Source organism: Petaurus breviceps, unplaced genomic scaffold, assembly GCF_028583685.1.
Source record: "Petaurus breviceps papuanus isolate PSGF00001 unplaced genomic scaffold, PetGlider_PUasm1.0 90535, whole genome shotgun sequence".
Taxonomy (NCBI): Eukaryota; Metazoa; Chordata; class Mammalia; order Diprotodontia; family Petauridae; genus Petaurus; species Petaurus breviceps.
This window is the reverse complement of record NW_027187270.1, coordinates 2378645-2392132: the sequence shown is the minus strand read 5'-3', so window position 1 is coordinate 2392132 and position 13488 is coordinate 2378645. Positions and strand designations below refer to the sequence as shown.

Sequence of the window (13488 nt, the reverse complement as noted above, 5' to 3'; positions counted from 1 at the left end):
GGTGGAATTTTCCATCTGTGGCCCAATACCTGAAGCTATTGGACAGTGGGGTTCCAGATGTTTGTCTTTCACTGAGTGTTAGTGTCTTGTGGCTATAAAAGGATGAAATAGTACATGTTTTCTCTGCATCATAAGAAAATAACAGTAACAGTAATGGCTGGCATGCAGGTAGGTCTCTGAGGTTTATAAGAGGTTTTATATGTATTATCTAACTATATCTTCAAAACAATTCTGCGAGGTTGGGACTACAGGCATTATCACAAATAATGTTTACAAATGAGGAAACTGAAGCTCATGATGGTGAGTGTTAGAGGTGAGATACGAATCCAAGTCTCTTGCTCTTTCTAATATTACATGCTACCTCTTAGAAAGAGTTAAAGAAGAAATGAGAAAAACTGTCAAAACTTCAGTATGGCTGTGTAAAAGTAATATGAATTAGAATCAGTGAAGTCTGGCTCCCTTGGCACACAATATCTATCAGGCATAACACTAAATGTTCAGCCTGGAAAAAGAAAAACTTGGCAGCAAGAGGAGGAGAATGGGGGAAATGACAGCTGCCTTTGAATGTTTGAGGGGCTCTGTCGAGTAGAAGGGGAATAGAGCCATTCTTGGCCCCAGAGGGGCCATGAATGCTCTGTGATGGGTGGAACTTTCAGAGAACCATACTGGCTTGATTTCAGGAAAAGCTTCCTAATAATTAGCGCTGCCCCAAAGTGGCCAAGGCTCCCTCTACAGGTAGGGGGTTCCCACTTACTGGAACTTCTTCAAACAACTCTTGGGTGCCCAGTTGTCACGGATGATCTAGACACATGCTTGTTTCAGGTACAGGTTGTACCAAATGGTATTTAGGTAACCTTCCACTTCTGAGAGGCTCTAAGTTTTGTTTGATTATAGCACTAAACTCAGCACATGATGCTGTCTTCATTGTAGCTGTCTGCTCAGAACTTTAAAAAAAATTCTGACCCTGTTTTTTTTTTTAAACAATTGGGGTTAAGTAACTTGCTCAAGGTTACACAGCCAGTTATTTCTGGGTGTGGTGCTAAGTATCTGAGCCCGGATTTGATCCCCCAGGTCATCCCGACATTGGAGCTGGTGCTCTTACTCACTGTGCTACTCTGACCCTGTTTTTAATCACGCATAGAAATCTTTTTGAATTAGGGCTGAGTAACTCTCATTATGAGTACATGCTAGTGGTTGTTAAGTGAAATTCAAAATCTGCCATGGAAAGTATCCTCACCATCCACCTCTCAGTTTTGAAAAAATAACTTGCATTTGACTCATTCATTCACTCACTTACTCGCTTACTCATTCATTCAATCATTTGTTCATGCAGCTGACATCTACTGAGCACCTACAGATGTATAAGGATCAGTGTGTGGCTTGTGGACATCTTGGAGAATCTCAAAGTTTCCTTCTCCCTGGCACCTGGTCCTTTGGCCAGTGTGGGTTTCTTTAGTTCTTGGGAGAGCAGACAAAGAGCAAAGGTGAAACTTTGACCACACTTCCTTAAGCCAAATGAACTCTGTACCTCCCTACCCCATGAAGCACACTCATAAGTATCTGGTTCCATGTGAGAAATGGGTCCTGTTGCCTTTTGACTTGACCAGAGTCATCAGAGAGCTTGAGGTCTATTCCCCAAGCCTTTCACTGTTTGAGTAGAAATGTGCATATGGTGAAATATCATGTGAGTCAACTATGTGAAATCCAAAGTCCCAGAACTGTGAATGACATGCCTAGGAATTCTGGGCTGCTGGAGATAACTTGGGTTTCCTTTCCCAGTTGTGACATTGCTGCTCTCTTTTCCCATGTGGGCTCAGTCTCAGAGTAATTCATGGGCAGCATCAATGGTAGCTTCTGAGAAGTAACCTACTGGGGCACCCGTGCTCTCTCTTGGGCTGAAAGCCTGGGGAAAGGTAGGTCATTCTTGGACCAGACCAAGCCCTTCCTGTTCCTCCAGACTGTCGATCACCTAAGAAGGTCACCCCATGTGTGTCCGTGTATTGTTTTGCAGCATGATTTCATCCTCTCTGTTTTCCAGGACCATCGCCCTGGACAGCTCCATGACATGGAAAACAATGAATCGGTGGACCCAGTAGCTTCCTTCTCACTTGGCTGATGCCTCTCCCTTCCTGCCCCTGCTCCTGAGCTGAGGGCAAATGCCTGGGTCTTCTTCCCAGATAGCTCTGAGCTCTCGTCATATTCTTTTTCTACTATCCCCAAGTCAGCTGCCCTAGCCACCTTGCTCTGCTTCTTGTTAAAAGTCATGGCAACAATGTTTTGCTGACCAGGAGAGCCAGGGTTCTCTTTCCACCTGACCTGCAGAACTCACTTATCTGAGCCTGTGGGTACTGCATAATATAATCATATTGATGAGTAACGTGTGGTAAATGTGCCTTAAATCGATAGTCCAAGTAGCATCATCCCCATTTTATAGCCGAGGAAACTGAGGCTTAGAGAGAATAACTTGCTCATTGTCATGTAACTTGCAAATGGCCAAGCGAGAACTTGAATCCAGGTCCTCCTGATTCCAAGTCCAGTGCTCTTTTTTGCTACACCATGTTTATTAGACTTTAAACATAGAAACCTGGGAAAAACACTAGACTTGGAAACCAAAATCCAGAAGAACTTGATTCAAATACCAACTCTGCTACTTGCTGCCTGGGAAACCTCGGGCAAATTCCTCCCATCCTGGCTTCAGTTTCTTCCTCCTTAAAAAGAGAGGTTTGTACCTCTGTTTGAGGTAGATAACTTTTCCTAACTAAAATGTGTCCTTGTTTCGGTAATCTGGACTGATGTGCCCTGACTCCTGGATGACATTGCATTTGGTATCAGTACATTGCTCCCCATCGTGAGTCACCATCCCTAACTGTAACCCTGGTCCCTCACTACCATTGGCTCCATGACTCCAGTGTCCTACCTCCCCCCTCTCTCCCCAGCCCTCCATATTGGTTTGTACAATGGCAGTAATCAGTCTTTGTTTTGTTCCCCCTCCCCTGTTTCCCCACCCATTTTCATAGAAAAAAGAGCCGTTGACCTTGGCCAAGAAAGCAAACAACACCTACAACATCGTGGGGACCACCTATGCTCTCAACATTGCCAAGGACCCTGGCCTCTCCACCATCTCAAAGAGTGCTGCAGCCAGTGCTACTGCATCAGGGGCAGCTGTCTCCCCACCCAAGACACCCCATGTGGTAGAGAGTCCCCCCGAAACCAAGAAGACCTACAACAGTGTCAGCAAGGTGGACAAGATCTCTCGCATCATCTTTCCTGTGCTCTTTGCCATCTTTAATCTGGTCTACTGGGCCACATATGTCAACCGGGAGTCAGCCATCAAGGGCATGATCCGGAAACAGTAAAGCCACAGCTCCACACACTTCATCGCCGAGAAGCATCCCAGGAGACAATGCCCACGGGCCTGCTCTTACTTTCTTCTTAACATAAAGGCTTTGCTTTAGAACCATTAGCCAAGTTGTGACTCCTTCGTTTGGCTCACTTTGGGTTGTCAACATCAAAAGATGCCAATAAGGAAACATGCCTCTAACATTGAGAGTCTGTCCTCCATCAGTACCATTGGCTGCTACTGGTCTTTTGGTTCACTAGCTTCCCCATTTTGCCCTCAAAAGAAAGTCGGTGTGTGCATACCCATAATTCCATTCTAACATGCTCCAGTAAGTATCCTCTATGAGTATTCCCCCCATCCCCATACCTAGTCGCCATCTTGTCACCATGGTGTACTTTGGCTGTTCTTGGTACTCCAAGGTGACCAGGAAGCACTTGATAGCCCAGGACAAATTCATGGGTGTATTTAACTGAGATTCCATAATGGGGATGAACAAGCTGTATTTCCATACTATCCCATCTCATGTTGCTTCTTGTCAAGACTCCCTTGATGCCACAGAGGTCATTGTAGGCTACCAGAGTTCTTGGATTGTGGAAACAGGAGGACAAGATTATCTGAAGAACAGAATCACCAACTCCTGGGGCCCTGGCCATGCCCACTCATTTTCCTGGCAACACCATCTCACCCTGGCTGCCCTAAGTATGACCTGCATGTGGAGAAATGACTGGACCCACCTGGCTGTCCTCCACCCTTCTGCATGTCCTCAAGAAGTCCACTGGGCACTCCTAGGAAGACTTATCTCCCCAGGAACACTGGTAGGATCCTTCCTCTGTTTGCCCTGCAGCGGTGTAGAGGCACCGATTTGTCTGACCTTGTTGGCACCTGCAAAGACTTTTCCTCCCCAAATTCCCCCCTGCAAATTCTTCAGAAAGAGAATCAAGTATTTTTTTCTTGAGGAAAACGAAACCAGGAAAGTCACCAAGGAAAAGAAACCCTCCCAAGACAAAAGAAATGAAACTCCACCAAGACAAGGAGCCAGAAGCTTGGGGTGGGGTGAGATGGCAATCAGATGAACTGGTAGGGCTCTGAAAGGGTCTTCTGTCTTCTCCAAGATGTCCACTGACCCACCCCTCATCAATCAGACTCTGTAAAGACAAGAAGCCAGAAGCCAAGGGGGCTTGTGTAACTTGGAGAGGGCAACCAGCGAGATGACAGGGCTCCTCCGAGTTTTGCCTTGGCTTGGTAAAGCCTTCACCTTCTCCAGTTTCTCTAGCCTACCCATGCCAAATCAAACTGCCTGCCAAGACAAGAAGTGAGCAGCTGAGGTTCAGAGGGCTGTAGCTTTGAGAAGTCACCCATGCAGTGGGCAACCAGCTAAGTGGGGTAGGACTGGATGAAGTCCTACTCGCTCTGCCAGCTTGCCAAAGGCTCACCCTTCTCTCTAGCCAGCACCATCCACACAGACTCTCTGTGAAGACTAGAAGCCAGAAACCAAGGGGCCTATTGGCATCTGGGGAGGATTTCTGTGGAGATGGTTAAAGAACATGACCCCCAGGAATGCTGCTGTCCCAGGCTGCCGAAGCCTCTTCCAGCCCTGTGCTGAGGGTCTCTGAACCTCCTGACTCAGGCATTGACATCAAGGGAGCCCCCAAATGAAGCCTCCCCCCAAGACCCCTCATTTAGCTTCATTGCCCTTAAATGGTTAGTTTGCATGTTCTTTAGACAGGGAGATCCCAGAATGTGGTTTCTGAGTTCTGACTGTCTTCTTCTTCCTTGCCCTCCCCATCCCTTACCCCTCAACCCTAGGACCCTGGAATCACCCAGATGAAAGACTGTCATTTCCTTTCTCCCAAGTTAGGGCATCATGGAGGTCAGAAATCTCAAGAGGAATAAAAGACTGGTAGGGACAGAAGGAAACCCTAAAAAATCTGGGGTGCTCAGTAGAAGATGTAATGAGAATAAAAACAGTCTTCTTGAAAGTTCACCTAGACTCCAGTCCCTCCCACACTGATTTGAGATTGACTCCAGGCCTCCATTTTAGCCACCCCTCTCTGCCTCCTTCTTTGTGACCAGATTGGGGACAATTTCTTCCTCTCCTCCCTGCCCCCTGACACCCCACTTCTCTCCAGTGAAGCCTATCAGCCTAGGGCACCTTCTCCCCATTTCAATCTCAAGGTCTTTCTCCAAATGAGCAGTCACCTGCCCTGCATGACTGGCTGGGATGTGACCTTTTCATTCCCTCCACATTTATCATAGAGGGTCAGCGCCTCATTTGGTTAAATGCCATTGTCTTGCATCCTGTGCATACTGATGTGTCCACAGCCTGCAGGAGACAAGATCCACCTGTATTCCAAGAGAATGGAGGACTCAGACTGTGAAAGCAGCAGGGACAAGTGTATGCAAGGGGAGGGAGGGACACTAGGTGGGCAGAAAGAGAAGCAGCCTGCCTATTCTCTCTCAAACCTCAATAAACTGAGGAAATGAGGGCTACCAGAAGGGCCTCCCTTGATGTTAAAATCAGAAGCCGAGCTGTCCTGAGCAGCACATCACCCCCCCCTCCCTCCCTGAGTCCTCCATCAGGAATTCTACTGTTGGCTCCATGGAGCTTTTAGGCTTAGAGCTTTTGCTTGTAGATCAGGAATAGTTGTCGGTCCACCTTGAAAGGTGCCTTTGCTCGTGGCTTAAGAAGAGAAGTTGATTTTGGCAGGAGACATGATCCAGACAGGGGCCAGGAAAATTCTAGGTGGAGAGGAAAGAGTGAAAAAGAAAAAGACAGGCACATATATGGGAATCCACCTAAAGAAACAATGCTTGCGATTCTCATTCAACCAATAGCACATGACTTAGATTTCTGTTAACATGGCTGATGATTTGAATAGACTCATTGGACAAGCATTTAATAAGAAGCTAATCTTTGTTAGGTACTGTGCTAGGTACAAAGGATCTATAACCCAGCACAAATATAGGAAGTGGTTGTGCTTAGCTAAGACCACCAGGGACCATGGAAGGTTTTTTAATTTGCCAGAGATAATTCGATTTTCAGAACAAGGAACCAGGCCCAGCCAATATACTCTTTGGTACCTGGGAATCTTGAAAAATAGTGTTAACTCAAGGTTGTCTTACTTAATTCAACCTATAATCAAAGCACAAGGTCTTACTTGAACTAACAAATGATTATCCTCCCCAATAGAATCGTAAACAAAGCTGTGAGTCCTCTATTCTAATGGTTCTTCCCAGCAGAGAACATTAGCCTTATTTGTAACATATGTATGCAGTGTGTATGTGTGTGTGTGTGTGACATGCACACCTTCAGAGGCTAATGTTCTCAATAGGGTAGAACCCATAGAAAATTCATCAGAATTTCTTTTTGTAGTTGCTTGTAAAGATAACTACTTGCTAGCTCAAGACAGATCTTGATTAATAGGAAATCTTTCCCAGTTCAAAGGGATTCTTCTTTACTATAAACATTTTAATGAAAGGAGTTAAAATGAACCAATGTTAGAGTTGAGATGAAAGGTGTAAACAGGAATTTATGTAATGAATTCATTAATTGGCCATCTCAGCCATCTCTCTTGAAGAGAGCCCAAGGCTTTAGCCAGGTCATCCAAATGTACATAAGATTAGCATGGAACCGGATGTAGAAAAGGATGTGTGTTTGTACATTTTATTAGCATAGATGCAGACCCCAGCAACTCGTCTGATTGTCAGTCATATGTTCATTTGTTAAGTGAGGCTGGGGGAAGGGGAGGGAGAACGATTGAGTATTAAGGAAGGATATGGAGTTTTCTGATGTGAATATGAATTACGAACAAATTTTTCTAGTGGGAATTGTTTGGAACCACTTCAATCACCTCCTCCGTCATTCCTGCCATCACTAGGATTATTGCCGTTGCTCTTAAGGACGTTAATATCTGAGATTTTTGAGCATCGTGTTTCTGAAGAGCTGTGGACAATTACCTAGGCCTCATTTCCCATGACCCCCTCAGAGGGAACAATGAAGCAAGATGTGGAAGAAGGCAAATATCATTCTTTCCACTTTAAAGGAAGAGAAACTGAGGTGCCAGGAGGTTAACTGACTTGGTCCAGATAAATTAGATATTCTTCAATCTTTTTTTAACCTTAGACTTGCCTTACTTTTTCTTCAACTTCTTGGCTTTCCCCTGCTCAATCCAGACACCAGGAAAGTTGCTTGGTCATTATGGTACTGCCTAGAATGACTGACATTTCTGAATACCTCCTCTTTCCCCTCAGAGCTGTTCCTAGGCTGCTTTCATATCTACTTTCATCCTTCTTTCACTCATCAGCTTAGAATTCTTTTTTCTAGGGTTGCTGTTTTAGAACTCCCAGTAGGAGAAAGTTTCTTCTGGGGTTTCTCAGGATTAGCAAACTAACACCATTCTCTGCCCTCTTATAGACAACGTTGTATGGCCATTTCATTGAACTCAGGAGCCCATTTCTTCCCTCAGTTTCCTAGATTCAATTACCTGTGCTGGCTGTGTCTCTTCCCACCCCCCCCATATCTTCTGCATGGGCAAACTCTGGTGTGTCCAGGCCTAATTCAGGATATTCTGCCCCTTTTTGTGAACTTAGCTCCCCAAATTGTGCATGCAATTTCTTTTGCAAACAGTTCTGTGAGAAGTGTGCTTTGGAAATAACCATTTCCAAAGTTTTCTGGGTGTAGCATTGCAGGCAAAGCCAAGAGTAGTGGTCATGCTGAGGCCTGTTATCAATCAATCAAAGACACAGTTATTCTCAGGGATGCGTGATAACCTAGTGCTCTGAGTGACCCCCAGGGTTCAGGTTGAGGAATTATTCTTACAGCAATTTGTCTAGTAGAGTGAGCCTCATGAGACTTGAATGCTGAAGGTGGTACTTGCTCTGATGACTTGAGAGTCACTGGAAAGCATATCTGGCACTTGCCTGGCTGAGAAAATGGTCTGCATGTGACCTGCAGCAGCTCCTGTTGCATTGAGGTCCCTTCCTCATTCATAAAGCAAGTATGGCCCTCATTTCAATGAGGACTCTCCTCTCCCCTCTGCCAGGCTAGGATTTTGGCTTCCAAAGTGAGAGCCACTGTGAGGCAACATCCCCACCTTGAAGTAGAGAAGGCAGCTCAAGAGAAACAGATGGCAACTGAGAAACTAGAGGGTTGCTCCTCTGACCAGCCAGCCAGACTCCTAGGACCATCTCTGCTCCCTAGCCACAGGCCACCCTTCCACTTTCTTTTCATATTCAACACCCTGCCTGGTTGGGTCTCTAACCTCAGAGGTCCTTAGTAGTCATATCCTGCTGTCCCCCTCAACCTCCAACCAAAGCCTGAGCTGGCCAGATTTGTCTATAAGAAAAAAATTAATCTTACCCCCCAGCAGCAGCATGAAAAGAGAGAGGATTCTCTACCTGGAAAGGAGCATGCATAAAGGCATCAGCAACGTTCTTGAAGGACAAAACCTGGTTAGCTGTTATTAGTACATCAGCTATTCTGGACAAGCACATCTCATTGATACTGGCCTTATTAGATCAAGCCTGTTAGTATAAACTGAACCCCAAACTAAAAACATCCTAGGTTCCTTTGCCTCCTTACAATTGAAAGATAGATGGCAAGGCTGGATACCTATGAGATAGACTCTTGCCCAATCACCAGGTGAAAGCACCAAGCCGGTAACAGTATGAAAAACCCAACTTTTCTTTTACCAATCTACCCAATAGCATTGGGTCGTCTACCTGCTCACTTAACAGATGGATGGATCTCTTTCAATACTGATCAACAGATTGATGAACTGAGCACTAAGCCATGGCAAAAACCGCAACAGCCTGATTTAGAGGAAGATCCCCTATCCTGTGAAGAGCGATACCATGGAGTGGCATGTGCTTACCCTTAGTTCCACTGTCACTTTTCATGTCCTGAGCTATGATCTGGCAGGCCGAGCAACAGGATTTGAAAAAACAAGTTCACCAAAACATCTCTTTCCAAAACAAACAAATACTAGATGCATGACCTTGTCTACAAAAACAATTTCCACCCTTTTCCATTCCTCATCCAGCAGAGCCCTAGCAGGACATGTCTCAGGTGAACAGAGGGTTTGCAAGGTGGAGGCCTTGGCCTTCCAGGTTGGCATGCCCACACTGGCCATTAGGCCATGGCTAGGAGACATACTCTCCCTCCCCACCAACACCCTAGACACCCCCCTTTGCTAGTTGTCCCCTCTCCCCTTCCTTACTGTCTGATTTGTTTGTCTACCCTTCCCTATGAAAGAGACCCGGGGCCATCCACAGTGGTAATGCATGACAATCCCATTTATTCTTAAAACTGTGTCTGTGAAGTAATTAATGGCTAGAGAAATGTACACTTTATTGAATGGGCGGGGGGGTTAGGGTTAGTTTATTGAGTGACTGTTAATGATCTTCTTAGAGGAATTTCTTATGGAAACTGTGACCTTTTCCGCTCTGTAGAATTGTGTTTCCCCATGCTTTTGGTGCAGTGTTTAATGCCTGTTCAATACAGTTATTTCTGAATTGTATTTCTAGTCTTGGCTGGAAAATTTGTCCGACCGATTTTTTAATTGAGAAGATTAATTGAGTGTGCTCTGCGTGGGCCCACACTCCTCCCACCCCCACCCTTACCCTTAGCTTTCTCAACATAGCTAAAGCGAGAGGGAGGGAAGGTACCTGGAGTAAATGGAGACAGATTACAGCTATCTCAAACAAAACCTTGATGAGAGGCCAGATTTGATTGGCTGAGGAGGATTCCCCCAGTAAGATAAAGGATTGTCACCTCCCAAGAAGATAAAGGAAGCAGGATTCTTCAGCCTCTGTCACATGGGCTCACTGTCATTGCCATCACTCTAAGGCTGTTTTCCTGAGGCTTTGTGGGTGGGCAGGGTTGGGGAGAGCTGCCACAGTTTTCCAGTTACAATCCATTCCAGCTGGAGAATGGATGCCACCCTTCATGATATGGCAAAGAATCCTCCAGAAAACCATGTTCACAACAGCTGAAGGATGGGTCAGAACTTCTTTGGGATGCAAGCGCATGAGCCAGAAGGGTCTTAAAATCCAATCCAGCCATATGATTTTCTATTTCTCTGCCCTCTTCTTCCTCTCCCCTACCAATGTCCCATCTACACACAGATACTGTGTTTTAAAAAACCTGTCCTCTCTATCTTCCAACAGGCAGCATCCCAAATACCCCCTTACCGTTAGGATACAGGGACTGCCCCAACCCCTGGCATCTACAACATTCCCTTGGCTCCTAACAGCTCCACAGGTTGGACAATGTCCTTTCTATATGGTCACAGCCAGCCAGCGTGGGCAGGGGCACACCTGGTAATTCTGGAAGGATGGGGATGAAGGGGAAGCATATCCCTGAGCTGGCTGTGGGGCTGCTGGGCCCCACAAAAACACCTGGTTGATTTGGTTTTGGTTCAGTGACTGTGGTCACCTCTTCATGACCCAAACAAGGGAGAAAGAAGAAAAACCCTTTAACTTTTGGGGGTTTGATTGTGTCCTTCCTGACACTGAATTCTGAGAGTTAGGGGTGGGGGCTGACTCAGAATTGGGAAGCTGCTGGTCTCTGACCCTTTGGAACCTGGATACCTTTCCACCCCTAGAATCTCCATGCCTAATGCCCTCCCCCAACACCAAATGTGGTTTTCTGATTCCTACCTGAAGCCTCACCAAGGTGTATGGGGGCAGGGTGATGTCAATAGGAACACTTTGTCAGAAAGTCCCTGTCACAGGCAGGGAGCTTCTGGCCACCAAGGCATCCCTCATGATTGTGCCATTGGAGGGAAAGAAGGAAAAAGAATGGCCCTTCCTCTAGTCAGGAGACTAGGAAAGCCAGAGAGGGGCAATCTTAATTGTGGCCACCAAGCCAGGAATCTGTTTTAGCTTTGCTCCTTTGGCTGAACCTCAGTTTCCTCCTCTGAAAATGAAGGAGTTTGGCCTGGGTGACCTCTTGGGTCTTGTCCAGCTCCCTCTCACAGGATCCTCTGAAATGCCTTTGTCCTCTCCCAGCCAGCACAAGGACAGGAGCCCTAGCCATCACGATCCAGAGTTTGGCTCCACAGCCCTCCAGCTTCCCAGGAAGTGCTCTTTCAAAAACAAACACAAATCCAGAATGAGAACTTAAAAAAAAAGGCAAGCAAGCTCCAAATCACCAACACATCATTTTGAAAAAATCTGCCCGATTTCATTAAGACTCATAGGTTTCATGCCAGTAGGGTTACAGCTGAAGGGATAAATAAAGGAGGAGCCTGTTTACCCTCCCAGATCCTCTTCTTTGAAACTCACAAAACATCCCCCTCATCCCCCCCCCAGCCAATATGCTACTGTTTTCGAATACATTACGCACTAAACATTGGATTTATGCAAATTAATTTTTCTAAAGCCCGGAATGCCAAGCCCAAATGAGAGACAGCTTGGAATGTGGATACCGAGCTGGCCTTCTTATAGGGACAAACTGGGTCCACATATCCACCTCTGACACATACTGACTGTGTGACCTTGTGCAAATCACCTAAACTCAGTGTGCCAAGGAATTGTCTAATAGTCTAAGTCGCAGAGTAGGGGCTGATCTGCTTTGGTTAAGGGAACCACCTCACTGGGAGCTCCCTATGTGGAAGAAATCGCAAGTCTAGTATGACAAAAATCCCAACGTTTCTGCTTGACCAGTCCTAACACTGCTGTTTCATCCTGTGCTAGGCTATATGGGAGGCCATTTCTTTCTTCCTACTTGCCTCTGAGCTTCTGAATTGGGTACAATTCGGCAATTAGCAGGGCCAGACAGACAGATGCACCCAGTGGTGGGCCTAGTGGGGGGTGGGGCTGGGACATTTTAGCACCATCTCTCTCCCTCCCTCTCTCTGTCTTTCTCTCTGTCTCTGTCTGTCTGTCTGTCTGTCTGTCTCTCTGTCTCTGTCTCTCTGTCTCTGTCTCTCTCTGTCTCTGTCTCTGTCTGTCTCTATCTCTGTCTCTCTGTCTCTGTCTCTCTGTCTCTGTGTCTCCATCTCTCTCTGTCTCTGTCTGTCTGTCTGTCTGTCTGTCTCTCTCTCTCTCTCTCCCTCTCTCTCTCTCTCTCTGTCTGTCTGTCTCCGTCTCTCTCTGTCTCTCTCTCAACAGGACTTGAGGCTGTAGACACTGGGAGCTGGAGGCCTCCAATCCTGAAGGACCCTCTGCAGCCATCTAGTCTAACCACCCCCTAAAGAAGAAGCTCTTCCCGACACACAGGCCTGACAAGGGACTCTCTAGCTTTTTCCATTCCATCCAACACAACTATTGATTAAACCCCTTCCAAGTGCTGGTGCCTGCACTAGGCCTTGGGGGTGGGAAAACAAAGACAGCACCGGTTTTGCCCTACAGGACCTTATGTTCTGAGAGGCCACAAGATACACATGAATAGGGAAAGAAAGAGAAAACGCAGAGTCAGATCCGGTGGTGGTGCAGGGAACGCTTAGAGAGCAGAGAGCATCAGAGATTTAGAGTACCCAGGGAATCTCCAAAACCATTGAGTCTGGAGAGGTGGAGCCAAGATGGCGGAGCAAAAGCAGGGACTCTCCTGAGATCTCCCCCAAACCCCTCCAAATAAGTAACCAAAATCATCGAGTCCAAGACCCTCATTTGAGCTCGGGGCTCCCTGACTCCAAGCCCCCCAGTCTGTCCTCCATGTTCCACTTCAAGGCCTTGTGTAGGAGGTGGTACTGTAGCTGTGTCCTGAAGTGAGGGGGAACCCAACACCTCCTCAGAAAACACATCTGCCTTCCCAAAAGCTCTCATTAACTGCCAGGCTGTTTTTGAACTGACATCCAGCCGAAATCTGCTTCTTTGCAACCTGTACCCAGGGCTCCTGGTTCTGTCCTCTGGAGACCAAACTGAACAAGACTAATCCCTCTCCCACATGACAGCCTTTCAGATATTTGATGAGAGAGAGCTAGCATACCCTGCCCCACCCCCATGTCATCCCTTCTCCAAGCTAAACATTTCTAGTTACTTCAAATCCATCCTTATATGGTAGGAATTCAAGGCATCATCCTGGTTACCATTCTCTGTAGCTCTGGCCAGTTTTTTTCTCAATATCCACCTTAAAACGTGGCCATCAGAACTAAGCATAATTGGCCAGGTTTGACCAAGACGGAGTACCAGGGATGTCTTCCTTG

The 13488-nt window shown here is 46.4% G+C and overlaps 1 protein-coding gene across 3 annotated transcripts in view; it reads left to right on the top strand.

The window, feature by feature from the left end:
• Positions 1 to 9858, top strand: part of GABRA3 (gamma-aminobutyric acid type A receptor subunit alpha3) — a 168764-nt gene extending 158906 nt beyond the window's left edge. For all 3 annotated transcript variants that reach the window (XM_069063057.1, XM_069063058.1, XM_069063056.1), the window contains exon 10: positions 3018 to 9858. In XM_069063057.1, coding sequence (XP_068919158.1) covers positions 3018 to 3356 — 339 coding nt within the window. In that variant the 3' untranslated portion in view covers positions 3357 to 9858. The remainder of the gene's footprint in view (positions 1 to 3017) is intronic.
• Positions 9859 to 13488: the final 3630 nt, after the last annotated feature.